This window comes from Girardinichthys multiradiatus, chromosome 2, assembly GCF_021462225.1.
Source record: "Girardinichthys multiradiatus isolate DD_20200921_A chromosome 2, DD_fGirMul_XY1, whole genome shotgun sequence".
In the NCBI taxonomy this organism is placed as follows: domain Eukaryota; kingdom Metazoa; phylum Chordata; class Actinopteri; order Cyprinodontiformes; family Goodeidae; genus Girardinichthys; species Girardinichthys multiradiatus.
The window spans coordinates 2024251-2040510 of NC_061795.1; the positions used below are offsets into that span (position 1 = coordinate 2024251).

Here is a 16260-nt window from a genome sequence, read left to right on the forward strand (position 1 = left end):
CGACGTGTTCGGAGTTTTCCGTTCCCGGTGTAGTAACCGGCTCGCCTCGCCAGCCCTACCGGCGGTGAGGCGAGCTAGACCCGGTAGAGATCTGACTGGACTATCGGCACTAAGCTCCCGCTGGCAGTCATCACAGTGAACGTTTAACACAAGTGATTTCTAACAGTTTATGTTATTATTTTAATTGTTACTGAAAATCGATTTAACATTTCAGGTGATATTAAGGTTAACCAGAATAAATGGACAGTTTTATGTAATCCAACTGTATCGCTGGAGAGTGTGATTGAGAATAAATAAGCTTTTCAATATTAATTTTTAATGAAGAAATGTGCTATATGTTTTAAAAGTTTATTTATAATTCAGTTAGCATTATAATTTCTGATTCCAGGTAAACCCGACGAGGAATAAACCTCCAAATGTAAATGAATCTCAGTAAAGAAGTGAAAAGTTTGAAAGGGCTTGTTTTAGACATTTGCATAGAAATATTTTAATATTTTCTTCAAATTAAGACAAATGTAAAATTAAAAAAGGCTTTATTTTTGCTCTGATATTAAGCAAGATGTTTGTTTTTTTTGGTATTTTCATATTTTTTTTTAGGTACAAAGCAGCAGACGGGCCAGTTTATGAAGCTCAGGGCTGAGAACCACCACCTTTTTACTGGAGCTAAAAACTCAGCCACCGTGGCTTGGAGGTACAATAACTACATTCTTTGCAGTCAGTTTCTGTCCAGTTTTAATAACTTCTATCTTTCTAACTTTCATAAATATCCATCCAGTGATTAACATACTTCTTTCGGTTTAGGACAGTTCTGGAGAAGATGGACCAACAGGGGAAGGTCACCCTTTACAGGACAACACAATGTCGGACAATTTGAAAAAAAAAAAGAATTTAGAGTTTGTTCAGATGTTCTCATGTCACACACAAATAAAAACATATTTCTAAAAGTCTTGTTGGTTTCTCTGTTTAGTCAACTCTTCTTTTATTCCATCTAACTTTAGGATTGTAAGTATCCAGGGTCAGGAGAGGGAGTCAGTGAAAAGCCCACTGCTGCTACTTGGTCCTGGTTTGTCTTTATGGATGAGATGGTGGGTCAGAGGTCTTCCACAACACCTCCTGTCCTGATTACCTCCATCCCTGAGGACACTCCAGGGCCAAGCGGAGCGGTGGGCAACCAGATGGAGAAGGGAGACAGTGAGCCAGCAGGAAGAGGTCAGAAAAGAAAGAGGGACAGAGATGAGGAGATGATGGAGTTGATCAGGGAGGACATGAGGCTACAGAGAATGGACAGACTGTTTTCCAAAGAATGGCACCAAAATAAGATGCTACATAAGAAATATTAAGTTGTGTTCAGATTGTTTCTTAAAGTTTTAAGGTGTTTTTGTCACTAATGTTATTTCCATTTGATCTAACAATACATCAACTTCATTTAAAGTTATAAACAGAATTTATTATGAAAAATACAAACAGCATTTTAAACAGAATGAGGGAAGAAAACATTCAAACAGATCAAGATTACAAGACAAAAGGCATAAAATAAAACTATGTACAAATATTTACAATGGTGACAGCAGGATCAACCTGAGTGACCAGTTCCTGGAAAAACCTCTTCAACAGAACAAAGAGGCAGATGTCTTTCTGAACAGAAAGTCTGGAGATGTGGCTAAATCTCTCACAAGCATCACACAGGTGGTCTGCAGATGTTTGTGATGCCTCTCTCCGCTGTCATCGTCCATCAAGTGGGTTTAAAGGGCTGGCTGAATTGACGGCTGCCACATCACTAAGAGGTAATCGGAAAAATGCAGAATTAGAAGATGGTGCTCACAAAATATGACAATTAGTTATACCCCTCAAAAATGAATCACATCTATAATATTATACTTGGCTGCACAGTAGTCATGTTCTGGTGGTACCTCCTCCAGGGCAGCTGAAAGCTGGTCCTGCCAGAGAGCAACGCTGACTGCCTCAGTCCAAACCTCACCCTCATCCTCTTCTACAGCCTCCTCTGGGTCATCCTCTGGGGCCATGACATCCCCAGCACCAAGGCAGATGTTGTGGAGGATGGTGCATGCTGTTATGACCTGAAAACTATTTAAAAGAAGGTGCATATATGTGTATGTGTATACAGGTCCTTCTCAAAATATTAGCATATTGTGATAAAGTTTATTATTTTCCATAATGTAATGATGAAAATTTAACATTCATATATTTTAGATTCATTGCACACTAACTGAAATATTTCAGGTCTTTTATTGTCTTAATACGGATGATTTTGGCATACAGCTCATGAAAACCCAAAAGTCCTATCTCACAAAATTAGCATATTTCATCCGACCAATAAAAGAAAAGTGTTTTTAATACAAAAAACGTCAACCTTCAAATAATCATGTACAGTTATGCACTCAATACTTGGTCGGGAATCCTTTGGCAGAAATGACTGCTTCAATGCGGCGTGGCATGGAGGCAATCAGCCTGTAGCACTGCTGAGGTCTTATGGAGGCCCAGGATGCTTCGATAGCGGCCTTTAGCTCATCCAGAGTGTTGGGTCTTGAGTCTCTCAACGTTCTCTTCACAATATCCCACAGATTCTCTATGGGGTTCAGGTCAGGAGAGTTGGCAGGCCAATTGAGCACAGTGATACCATGGTCAGTAAACCATTTACCAGTGGTTTTGGCACTGTGAGCAGGTGCCAGGTTGTGCTGAAAAATGAAATCTTCATCTCCATAAAGCTTTTCAGCAGATGGAAGCATGAAGTGCTCCAAAATCTCCTGATAGCTAGCTGCATTGACCCTGCCCTTGATAAAACACAGTGGACCAACACCAACAGCTGACACGGCACCCCAGACCATCACTGACTGTGGGTACTTGACACTGGACTTCTGGCATTTTGGCATTTCCTTCTCCCCAGTCTTCCTCCAGACTCTGGCACCTTGATTTCTGAATGACATGCAGAATTTGCTTTCATCCGAAAAAAGTACTTTGGACCACTGAGCAACAGTCCAGTGCTGCTTCTCTGTAGCCCAGGTCAGGTGCTTCTGCCGCTGTTTCTGGTTCAAAAGTGGCTTGACCTGGGGAATGCGGCACCTGTAGCCCATTTCCTGCACACGCCTGTGCACGGTGGCTCTGGATGTTTCTACTCCAGACTCAGTCCACTGCTTCCGCAGGTCCCCCAAGGTCTGGAATCGGCCCTTCTCCACAATCTTCCTCAGGGTCCGGTCACCTCTTCTCGTTGTGCAGCGTTTTCTGCCACACTTTTTCCTTCCCACAGACTTCCCACTGAGGTGCCTTGATACAGCACTCTGGGAACAGCCTATTTGTTCAGAAATGTCTTTCTGTGTCTTACCCTCTTGCTTGAGGGTGTCAATAGTGGCCTTCTGGACAGCAGTCAGGTCGGCAGTCTTACCCATGATTGGGGTTTTGAGTGATGAACCAGGCTGGGAGTTTTAAAGGCCTCAGGAATCTTTTGCAGGTGTTTAGAGTTAACTCGTTGATTCAGATGATTAGGTTCATAGCTCGTTTAGAGACCCTTTTAATGATATGCTAATTTTGTGAGATAGGAATTTTGGGTTTTCATGAGCTGTATGCCAAAATCATCCGTATTAAGACAATAAAAGACCTGAAATATTTCAGTTAGTGTGCAATGAATCTAAAATATATAAATGTTAAATTTTCATCATGACATTATGGAAAATAATGAACTTTATCACAATATGCTAATATTTTGAGAAGGACCTGTATATTATGTATAATGTATAAATAAAATGGATCTAGGTCAAAACTTACGTGAGGTACAAAGGTGTTATGCACCTCCAGCGCTTGCAGGAAGATGGCCCTGAATCTGGTTTTCATCATTCCAAAAACAGGCTCTATAATAGAGCCTGTTTTTGGAATGATGGCTGTTAAAGCACTGGGCTCCCACACCTTGTATTGTCCTCTTCTAGGGAGTGATGAGGGGGAGTGGATATTGGAGGCATGGGTACCCTCCATCAGCAAGGATAAAATACCCTGGAGGAGGATAAACTGTACAGTGGGCTGTGGCGGAGCACCCTAGAGTCATGCACTGACCCAGGCCAGCCCACATACGTGTCAATAAAATGGCTCCGATGGTCAGAAACTGCTTGCAGGATTATGGAAGGGAAGAGTTTCCTGTTCCTGTAGCACTGACCATCAGGGCTGCTTGGACACCTGAAGCAGATATGGCAGCCGTCAATTGAACCCACAGCTTTAAGAAAAGCTCTGTGGCGTCCAGCCCTGCAAACTCACGGGACACTGCCTTAAGTCCTCAGGGGTCTTTAGAAGGTAGATGACTTGGTGACGAATAGCCACGATCTCCTCTGTAACTCTGTGGACGATGCGATGGACAGTAGAGCGAGGCATCCCAAACACTCTGCAGACCACTCTGTAGGATGTGCCACTTGCCAGCCAGAAAAGAAAAACCAAGGTCTCAATAGTAGCACCCATCCATGTTGCCTATCCTGGTGCAAAAGATTAAGCAGCACTGCCTGAGACTCCCTGCTCAGCTGAAAATCAGGCCTGGTGTCCTCCTGGTTGAAGAAGCCTTTCAGGACTGGGACACTCAGGTTGATCCTGCAGTAAAGAGGTCTGGTCTAGAAAAGGGAAGAATTGAGATGGAAAAACACATTATTGTTAAGGCATGCTTCTGGATATTTTAAGTGATCAAAGGAAGTAGATACTAATACACCAAAAACACTGCATTATTATATAATTATCTAAGAACAGCCAGAGGGGATCAAATACTTTATAATTCCCATCTTTCTTAAAATTTAAAGTTGTTGTTTATATATTCAATTCAAAAATACTTTATTAATCCCAAAGGGAAATTAAATGTTGTTGTAGCTCATTATGAAGGTTTCCTCAAAGAGCCGTTGTAGATGCTGATATCTGTGGGCAGGAAGGATCTCCTGTAGCGCTCCGTCTTACAGCAGATCTGAAGAAGCCTCTGACTGAAGACACTCTGTTGTTGTAGGACAGTCTCATGAAGAGGATGCTCAGGGTTCTCCATAATGTTCTTCATTTTATGAAGAATCCGTCTTTCCACAATGATCTCCAGAGGTTCCAGAGGAGTCCCCAGAACAGAACCAGCCTTTTTTATCAGCTTGTTGAGCTTTTTTAAGTCCCTGGTTCTGATGCTGCTTCCCCAGCAGATGATGGAGAAGAGATCACACTTTCCACAACAGACTTATAGAAGATATGCAGCATCTTGCTGCAAACACCAAAGGACCTAATCTTCCTCAAGAAGTACAGTCTGCTCTGTCCCTTGTAGATGGCTTCACAGTTGCATCTCCACTCTAGTCTGTTGTCCAGGTGAACACCGAGGTATTTATACTCCTCCACCACCTCCACTTCTTCTACCATGATAGAAATAGTTTTTGACTTATTCCTGTTTCTCTTAAAATCTACAATCCTCTCCTTTGTTTTAGTCACATTCAAAATGAGATGATTGTTTCCACACCATGTCACAAAGCGGTCCACCACCTTCCTGTACTCAGCTTCTTGTCCATCTCTGATCCACCCCACGACTGCAGAATCATCTGAGTATTTCTGCAGATGACAGGAGTCTGTCTTGTACTGGAAGTCTGAGGTGTACAGAGTGAAAAGGAATGGTGAGAGTACAGTCCCCTGTGGTGCTCCTGTGCTGCTGACTACCTGGTTAGACTCACAACCCTTCAGTCTCACAAACTGTGGTCTGTTTGTCAGGTAGTCTTTGATCCAGGAGATTGTTGAGGCCTCCACCTGAGTCTTCTGGAGTTTCTGACAAAGTAAATCAGGTTGGATTGTATTAAATGTTCTGGAGAAATCAAAGAACATGATCCTCACAGTGCTGCTGGCTTTGTCCAGATGACAGTGGGTTTGTTGAAGCAGGTGTATGATGGCATCTTCAACTCCAACTCCACAGCGATAAGCAAACTGAAGGGGGTCCTGATGGTTTACTGTTTGCTTACTCAGGTGGGCCAACAGGAGTCTCTCTAGGACCTTCATGATGTGAGATGTCAGGGCAACAGGTCTATTATCAATGAGGACTGATGGGTGAGTTTTCTTTGGTACCGGAACAAGACAGGAGGTCTTCCACAACACCGGAACCTTCTTCTGGGCCAGGCTAAGGTTGAAGAGGTGCTGCAGAATCCCACAGAGCTGCTCTGCACAGGCCTTCAGGATTCTAGGGCTGACATGATCTGGACCTGCAGTCTTATTCTGATTCAGTCTCTCCAGTTGTCTCTTCACCTGACTTCTTGAGACACACAGGTGGAAGGGGGAGGCAAAGAGAGCATCAGCATCTTCTGATATGGTTGAAGGCAAACATGTAGAAGCAGAAGGGTCTAGGGCTGAGGTGGAAGATAAAACATTTGAGGTGTTACTGGACAGCTGTGGGTCCTGTGGGTCAAAGGAAGGTGGAATGTCTGTTTGGCTGTGAGCAGGAGAGGAGGATGCGAAGCTTGTTTCTGAACTGAACCTATTGAAGAATGTGTTCAGTTCATTGGTTCTGTCCAGACCTCCATCGGTCTGATCATCCTTCGGCTTGAAGCCTGTGATCTTCTTCATTCCTGTCCACACATCTCTGATATTGTTTTGCTGGAGCTGCTCTCCAGCTTCTTCTTGTACACCTCTTTGCTGTCTCTTATCTTGACTTTAAGTTGCTTCTGTAAACTCCTCAATAATTCTCTGTCTCCCTCTCTGAAGGCTAGTTTTTCTTGTTAAGCAGGTCCTTCAGGTCACTGGTGATCCAAGGTTTGTTATTGGGGAAACATCTCACGGTTCTGGTGGGGATGATGTTATCCACACAGAAGTTTATATATATATATATAATATGTCGACATACATTAGCCATAAAGTTGCTATCTCTTTGTTTATTGGCTAGTTAAATCAAACATCTTTTTTACCTGAACATGATTGTCTCTCAGCCGGAGATAAAATAGAGGAGATGTCTGCTACGACGATAAAACTGCTGAAGTTAATCAAAAATTTAAAATAAAACTACCAGAAGTTCGGCTCCATTCTGCTTTAACTGCTTTTTTCTCCTCGCAGCTACGCAGCTAATGTACATTTGTTTCGCATCTTGTAAAATTGTTTTTTGTCTTTAGGTTTGTAAAAGTGTTTTAGATTTTGTAATGTTGGTTTGCAACCCCCGGCCACCATACACACCACCCGATTTTTGGTTTAAAGGTACGTGCAGAAAATTAACATGCAGAAAATTATTTTATTGTAACCCAGGTTTCAAATTTTGCTGTACTAACAGCCTAAAAAATCCTTAATTGCTGTTAGAGCTTTTAGGTTTTGTATCGTAATAAACAATTCTAATACCCCTTAATAATGTTTCCTACGCGCTCCTGTAAGCCACCCATACATTAACGTAGAATATTGACTTTTTTCAAGTATGTCTTAAACCAGTAATATTTAGAAACAGATGTCTACTGTTGAGCGACTTGTAGGTGTGTGTGTGTTTCCCAGCATTTCTTTTCTCATTCGGTCGTTCCTTTATTGTTGTGTGTAATAATCATGGACGCATTGTCATTGTGACTCATGAGTCTTTTTTAGTAAAGCCACATGTTCGCGCCACATTGTTTCACCGCAGGGAACTACCAGAGGGACTACGTAACCCTTCCTGAAACTACACTGAAACGCCCATCTTTCAAACTTCAACGTCGAGTCCTGATTGGCTACCCGGGGACATGTGATCAACGGTCGCGGGAAGTTCTTTGCCACGCGCGTGAGGGGAAGAACTCAGTTTTCGACTCGTTCGAACTTTTGTAAACATTGTTAAGGTTCTAGTGCGGAAATACGTGTTTCTGTGTCGGTCAGCCATCAAGGAGAGAGTGACAGATTATTTTAAGATTTTTTCTTTTTTACAACTTGTTTGTTCCTGCGTAGGACGCCGCTGCTGCATTCAAGTCAAGCAAGTACGAGAATATTTCCCAGGATTTACTGGCCCGTTGGACTTTAAAAGGAGGAGGAGGAGTTTTCGTGAACCTAACTAATACCATTTAAAAGGTAATTAAAGTAAACTCGGTTTTGAGAAGGCTACCACTGCGGTGGGAGCACCAACCGCGTTTTTTTTTCTTCTTCCCCCCTTTCGACGAAGCCGGGGTTTAAATCCTCAAAATGTCGAGCTACAGTCGCCATCGACACGGAACGCCTTCTCCCAAATGCCGACCGATTCGTCAGAAACTACAGTTCGCATCCAGCGACGGTGAAGACGATTCTATGGAGGATGTCAGCAACAGTACCGGGGGAGAGTCCGGCTTCACGGAACTGGACTCCCCGACGCCAGTGCGACGGAGCGCGGTGAACAAGCTGCAAGAAGGCAGCAGCAGCCCCCTGAACAACTCCGGAGGAGACGAAGACGTGGAGCTATGGGAGGAAGATGGCTTTGGTTCCCCGTCCCTGCAATCACCTAGCAGCGTTATTTTCGCAAACTGTTCGCCGTCTCCGGAGAAAGTGACGCGGCTGTATGGAGGGCCACCTGACCCGAGCTACATTCAGGATGACGGCGAGGGGTCCAGCTCTCCGATCCCGGACTGCCCCGACACTCCCCCGCATAAAACCTTCAGAAAACTCCGGCTCTTCGACACACCACATACACCAAAGGTTAGAATTAGCTGGGATTAGTAGTTGTCTTTTGCATAAACAGTCTACAGAACTCATGTTTGCATGTCTCCATTATGCTCTTAAAAAACACATGGATTGATTATTGTATCTTCAGTCAGTTGAACTTTAAGTTGTTTTCATAATCCGCACCTGGTCAGTAGGTGTGCACCATTTCCAAACATCTAGTCATTTGCAGTGTCAGTTAATGACCCAGTGACCCACTTGGTGTACATTATGATTGCATAATACATTTACTGAATTCAGCCAGCACAGTGATTGGATGGATGCAGTTTTATGTCCAGACATGTCTGTATTGGTGTAGAGAAATGTATTTTTATCTATATGACATAAGTATATTTCAGAATTTTTGTTATAATTCAGCTCATGTGGAGTGCTTTGTGCTGTGGGCAGGTCACTGTATTTGTATTTAATTCCTCGATTCATTTCTACAGAGTTTGCTGTCCAGAGCCAGGGGCTCTGTCCCGGGATCGTCCAGCAGAAGAGTTGCTCTCTTCAAGAACGTCCAGTCTCCACGAAAGTCCTTAACAGATAGCAGCAGGAGACCACAGATCCCCCTGGTTAACTTTAACCCCTTCACTCCTGACTCCCTCCTAATCCAGTCTGCCACACAGCAGAGAAACAGGAAGCGAGCACATTGGAATGAGTATGTTGCACATTTTTTCTGTTTGTTACTAGAAAAAATCACGTCTGTTGTGATAATGTATGGCTTTTTTTTGTGGGAGTAGATCAGCAGACCTATAACGTTTTATTCACAGGTAAGGTTGTAAGAGCCAGTCCTCATCTGTGCATAGATAAGCTTTTGTGTTCACGCTAAAAAAGCAGTCAAATGAATGAACACAAAAGCTTATCTATGCACAGATGAGGACTGGCTCTTGCAACCTGACCTGTTATTTCTAAACGCAGACTGGTCCTTGTTTAAACCAGTTATGGTCAAGCTGTTGGAGGGGGAGTTGTCTGATAACATGAGCCTCATGGTTACCGCTCATCTCCATGTGCTTGTGTAAGTCTCAGTGCTGCCCCCTGCTGTGCAGAATGCCAAACAAACACCGTGTCTTTTGTTTCAGCTCTTGTGGAGAAGACATGGAGGCCAGTGATGGCGAAGGAGAGGAGGAAATTCTCCCACCATCTAAAGTAGGGATTTCTAATCTAAATATGCTTATGTTTCATATGTTGTCCTTTTCTCTTTGATTTCTTCATAAACCTGTTTTCAGGGTATGCTATAATCATTCCAAGTGCATTATATCATGTTTTTAAATATATTTTGCTATTTAAAGTGCAAACATGTGCAAGGTTGTTGCATAATCTTTGCATGTGTGGAATGTGATTGAAATGTTCTCCAAGTCAGAATAAGCATAGGAAAACTTTTGTATTTCCCCCTTTTGAAACTTTTATCCTCTAATCTGTCCATCCATTTGTTTGCCCTCCACCCTGCTGTCCTTGATTTCTTCCTTCCTGACCTCCATCATCCATATTGCCTCCTTCAATTTTTTCTGGTGATGCTTTGTATTCTTCCCCATTTCCTGCCTTTCTTTTGTCATTTCTTCCTTGAATCCTACCACCTTTAAATCTTCCTTCAAACCTTCTTCCCTTGTATTGGACCACTGTAGGTGAAACTATGCAACAAGCTGCAGTTTACATTATTTGTATTGCACAATAGGGTTTCTTGTAAGCACAAAAGGCAGCAGACAAGTAACACCTGAGTGCCATTTCATATGCAAATGACCTGAAACTGTTTAGATGGCATGTTTGCTTCTGTGTGATGCTAAATAGCTTTGTATGTTTGGTGAAATGTAGTTAATCCTGCTTGAGAAGTAGATGTTAAAACTGCCCTTTCTCTTCAGAGGATCACCATGATGGAGAGCAACATGATGTCTCGCTACGCCTCAGAGTTTCTCGAGCTGGAGAAAATTGGCTCTGGGGAGTTTGGTGCCGTCTTCAAGTGCGTTAAAAGGCTCGATGGCTGCATCTACGCTATTAAGAGATCAAAGAAACCTCTGGCGGGATCAGTAGATGAGTAAGTTCAACATGTTTAAGCCATTTAATACTAGCTACCATCCAGAGATCGCGTCATTCCGCTTTTTTCCACCAGAGATCTAAACAATGCACTTTCTGCTTCTTGTTTTTCTCCTTACAGGCAAAATGCCCTGCGGGAGGTGTACGCCCACGCCGTGCTGGGGCAGCATCCCCATGTGGTGCGGTACTATTCAGCCTGGGCTGAGGACGACCACATGCTGATCCAGAACGAGTACTGCAACGGTGGCACACTGTCAGATGTCATTGCTGAAAACTACAGGCGGCTCGCTTACTTATCTGAATTGGAGCTGAAAGATCTGCTGCTGCAGGTCTCTAGGGGACTCAAGGACATCCACTCCATGTCTCTGGTGCACATGGATATTAAGCCTAGTGAGTCCATTTGATCAGCTAAAGATAATGTCATGATTGGAAAAATATGTTTTAACAATTTACAAGTTATGCACCATATCATCTCATGGCAAGTAACTGATGTTCTCCTGGGTTTGTTCTAGGCAACATCTTCATTTCACGCAAATCTGTAGGGAGCTGTGAGGAGTCTGATGAGGACGATGGACTAACGACCAGCGTTGTCTACAAAATTGGTAAGCAAGCCTCTCCTGAATGTTTGCCTCAGTTGATGAAATACTTTTTGTAATATTCTAATTATAAATCCTTTCTGTTGGTATATCAGGCGATCTTGGTCACGTGACTCGAGTAAACAATCCACAGGTGGAAGAGGGGGACAGCAGATATCTGGCCAATGAAGTTCTGCAAGAGGTATTCATTTTGACTGAAAACAAAGCTTTCATTTTACAAGCGGTGCCTCTCTAAACAAAGTCTTTCTACCTGTTCTGTCTGTCTCTCCAGGACTACAGTACCTTGACAAAGGCAGACATCTTTGCTTTGGCTCTGACCGTGGTCAGTGCTTCGGGAGCCGAACCTCTACCCAGCAACGGTGAAAAGTGGCATGAAATCAGGCGGGGAAAATTACCCTTCATCCCACAAGTGCTTTCTATAGATTTCCTCGGTTTGCTCAAGGTAACTGGCAACATTGTTGTTTTGTCTTTGGTTATAGTCCTCAAATATCATTAGACCCATTTTTAACTCATGTAAGAGTATGATGTTCTTTTAGACTTTTAGTTACATCACCAGAAGTTTCCTTCTCAAGTATAGATGCACTAATCAGTGTTTTTTGTTTGTTTTAAATAAAGATAAGATCATCACAGAATGACAAATTATTTTAAGCTACATTTTATTTAGCATCTTATATTACAAAGCAGTAGTCTCCATACGTATATCCCTGTAAAATATCATTTCTTACCAAAAACTCAGGGATTTCCATAAGGCTGACATTTCCAAATCTAACATGTTTGTAAACATGTGTTGTGAATTGGCGCTATATAAATAAAACAGATTTAAAATTCCGAGTAAAGCAGCAACTTTGCTTTAACACATCCAACCTCCTTGTTGTCTGCTGAAACTCTTACTCTCTCACAACCTGAAGGAGTCGTAGACATGTCTCCACATGTTGCAGAAAAGAGCTTCTTACACTTCTGCACCGATTGAAAATGGTTAACTTTGAGACTTCACTCAGTAACGGCATCCACACCTAGGAGTGGTGGATTATCTGATGGTGCTTAGTTATCGTGTTTTTACCAATTTTGGGGGGGGGGGGTTGTTTAGTTACAGACTGGCCATTTATGGAACAGGACTGATAAAGATGAATGCTTTTTAGCATCAAACAAATACAGTGTTATCAACTGACTTTATAGTTTGCCTAAATATTAAATGTAATTTAATCTTGGAACATTAGTGAAGAAACTGGACGATTCTGGTCACCAATCCACCTCTCGTGCATCGCTATTTTTTCATCATTTTATTCAATGCTAAGTTAAATTAAACTTTTAATTAGTTGATGAGATAAAATTGGTTTGATGGCTAAAATGACCGTAGTTTGAGTATGTTTTCGTTGATGGTTTTCTTTTTTTTTTTTTTGGACTGACCAAACGAGTGAAAACTGCAGACGAAATCATGTATTCAACCATTTTTGATTCAGTTGTTACACATGATTATAACTGTTGGTCATCCATTGGTGCTGTCTTAGATTTTCACTCAGCTATTTAACTTTCCTTTTCTAATTGTATCTTCTTGTTTTATATTTCAGCTCATGATCCATCCTGACCCAACCAAACGACCGTCGACCTCTGACCTCATCAAACACCCGGTGCTTCTGACAGCTGCTAGAATGAGTGCAGACCAGCTCCGGGTTGAGCTCAACGCAGAGAAATTTAAGAATGCTCTGCTTCAAAAGTAAGTAGAGCAAAGAACGATTTCCAGTAAAGGAGTGGCTTGTTATGGGTGTTGTCTGTGAAAACACAATGATTTCAAGTTTTAACACCAAAATAAAAGTATAACACAATCTAACTTAGAATAGGATAGAAAAGACACATTGACAACATAATAAAGAAGACAATCCTTAATCCTGAGAAATGAAGTAGGTTGATCTTGTGCTGGTTGGGGGGAGAATGGATGCAAATAGTGCATTTGTTTTTGAATTGTCTATTTTCACTGTCTACGTTTGCGGCGAATGACAAACTGCCAGTGTGTCGTTGGCATGTAGATGAGAGTTACATGGCGGACATACTGGGACCTGGTGGTCTTCCTGTTGATGTTGAACGTCTACAATATCATACCGCCTCAGTTTGGAAACGTAGCAGAAAATCAGATTGGGGGCCACAGCTTGCGGCTTCCGGACCCTGTTGCTCTATGCCATTCTCGTCTTTATAAAGTAACACAGGTGTAACTAGCTGGTAGCAGGTTATGTCATTTCAGATGAGCTGAGTACGAAGGTGAGATTTAGACTTGGAGCATCTGCTCAGTCAACAGCAGGATCACTACACTAAGTTTGTCCGAGCCTTAATGTTCTGAAAACAATGTATGTTCTGTTTAGAGAGGGGAACATGCAGCATTTTTTCAGCCAGCTCTTTAGCAGTGGACAGCAACAGGTGGTGCAGGGTGGCAGTGCTATGTTACTCTAGGTTTCATACTTCTGGAGAAAACTTAAGTCACACCAGCGTTTCTCTGGCTTCTCAGTAAAAGATCATTAAACAGTAGTGATATAATGGAGAGTTAGTGGTTTCTTGATAAGGGTAACTGGCCATGGATGAAGCTTTAAAATATTCTCCTGATGCTTTGAGTTCAAACATCTAATTATCTCCTCCGTTGTCTTTCTCAGAGAGCTGAAGAAAGCCCAGCAAGCCAGAGCGGCGGCTGAAGAGAAGGTTTTGTCGACTGACAGGATCTTGACCCGCTCCACGCTCCAGTCCAACCCTAGAACTTCTAGGCTCATCGGAAAGAAGATGAATCGATCAGTCAGCCTTACGATCTACTGACATTTTGCTTCTACAGGAATTCAAACACAAAGGTTCATGGATCTCTAAAGTAGACCTGTTTAGGTGAACTGGTCTTGTTTTTCCTTTTTGGAGAAGAACCCTGTTCGTTATGTCGGGATCTTCTGGCCAACCCCAGCTGTAGACTGTTGCTACACTAAACTGGAAGTTTTCTCAATAAACTCTTGTGTAGTTCAGCCCCATTTCTGTTGGGCCCTTTTTCCTTCGAGGGGAAAAAAAAACTTTATTGTTTCCTTAAAGGTAGTTGCTTTACCTTTCACACTCAGTCATTCCTTAAGTTTGCAAAGACATCAGGTTCTCTCCAGGACTGCCGTTGCACTTCCCTGGACTGAGCCCAAGCTTGTTGGCAGCAGATCCAAGCTGCAGCGAAGTTCTCTTCAGGGTGAATGTACTTGCCTTAGCCGTGTGCACCTTACTGCCTGTCACAAGCCTGATGCTGGGTACCTGATGGTCTGAAAACTGACGATGTCTGTTTGTAAAGGAGCACTTTGGAGGTGGATAGTAGTACATGTGGTATTACTATTTACCACAGCATTTAAAGGAAAAAGTATCTTGCTGCTATTAATGTTTTGTATGTGTCGGGGCTTTACTCAAAGTTTGGATCGTTCTTGAGATTGTTGGCTCTTACTTTGAAGTGACAGGAGTCAATTGGCACCTGTTAAAACCTGCTTTAGTTTTCTTTTTGGATCATGTGATCTGAGGACTTCATTCTGTCTGTCTGAATAACCGAAACCAGTAACCTGACTCATTATTTGAGGTTTGGATGGATCCACGCTTTGATTTAGTTTCCCTGTTGATCTGTGCCGCCAGCCCCACCTGTAGCATTAGAACAATCATCGTCCTGTCCTTTGGTTGCTCATCTGTTCTTCTGTCCTGCCACCAGCTTCACAAAGCTCCTCGTCTTATTGTTGAAATGATTTCTCATCTTCATGTTCCTATAAACCCTAACACAGAAAGCTTTGATTCTGTAACATGTACATATGTTCTGTAATAAATCTTTTTCTTTTATTAGTGATTTAAATTTTGCCTGTAAGACTTTATTTCTCCTTAAATGGCAATAAGTTAAAAACAAGAGGAGAGCGGAGCAGGAGTTTGGCCCGCATTGCCGGCACTAAGTCGGACCTGTTCCCAGTGCATGTTGGACTCTGGCAGGGCTGCCCTTTGTCACCGGTCCTGTTCATAACTTTTATGGACAGGATTTCTAGACGCAGCCAAGGGCCAGAGGGGGTCTGGTTTGGGGACCAGTGGATTTCGTCTCTTCTTTTTGCAGATGACGTGGTCCTGCTGGCCCCCTCTAGCCAAGAAGTACAGCATGCGCTGTGGCGGTTTGCAGCCGAGTGTGAAGCGGCTGGGATGAAGATCAGCTCCTCCAAGTCCGAGGCCATGGTTCTCGACCGGAAAAGGGTGGCTTGTCCTCTTCAGGTTGGAGGGGAGTTCCTGCCTCAAGTGGAGGAGTTTAAGTATTTCGGGGTCTTGTTCACGAGTGAGAGAAGAATGGAGCAGGAGATCGACAGACGGATCGGTGCGGCTGCTGCAGTAATGGGGGCGCTGTGCCGGTCCGTTGTGGTGAAGAGAGAACTGAGTCGAAAAGCAAAGCTCTCGATTTACCGGTCGGTCTACGTTCCTACCCTCACCTATGGCCATGAACTTTGGGTCATGACTGAAAGAACGAGATCCCGGATACAAGCGGCTGAAATGAGCTTCCTCCGTAGGGTGGCCGGGCACTCCCTTAGAGATAGGGTGAGGAGCTCGGCCATCCGGGAGGAGCTCGGAGTAGAGCTGCTGCTCCTCCACATCGAGAGGAGCCAGTTGAGGTGGCTCGGGCATCTATACCGGATGCCTCCTGGACGCCTTCCTTGGGACGTGTTCCAGGCACGTCCCACCGGGAAGAGGCCCAGGGGACGGCCCAGGACACGCTGGAGGGACTATTGTCTCTCGGCTGGCCTGGGAACGCCTTCGGCTCCCCCCGGAGGAGCTGGAGGAGGTGTCTGGAGAGAGGGACGTCTGCTGACCCCGCGACCCGGTCCCGGATAAGTGGAAGAGTACGAGTACAAGAGAAGAGGTCTTCAAAAGTTTTCTCGTGGTACAAAAGATCAAAAAACCAGTTAATACATGCAGAAAGTTGGTCAGCATTTACTGGTGCTGTTATGCTAATAAAGATCTTCCATTGATTTTGAAGAAAGGAAATGGATGTTCTTTGAAATATTGAAGTTGT

At 43.3% G+C, this 16260-nt stretch overlaps 1 protein-coding gene across 1 annotated transcript; it reads left to right on the forward strand.

Moving 5' to 3' along the window:
* The first annotated feature begins 7712 nt into the window (after positions 1–7712).
* wee1 (WEE1 G2 checkpoint kinase) lies at positions 7713–15066 on the forward strand. The gene is made up of 10 exons (XM_047381391.1): positions 7713–8601; positions 9054–9265; positions 9687–9753; positions 10464–10636; positions 10757–11025; positions 11148–11237; positions 11327–11412; positions 11503–11673; positions 12800–12945; positions 13871–15066. The coding sequence occupies exons 1-10, from the start codon at positions 8116–8118 to the stop codon at positions 14025–14027; spliced, it is 1857 nt and encodes a 618-aa protein (XP_047237347.1). The 5' UTR covers positions 7713–8115; the 3' UTR covers positions 14028–15066.
* The last annotated feature ends 1194 nt before the right edge of the window (positions 15067–16260 follow it).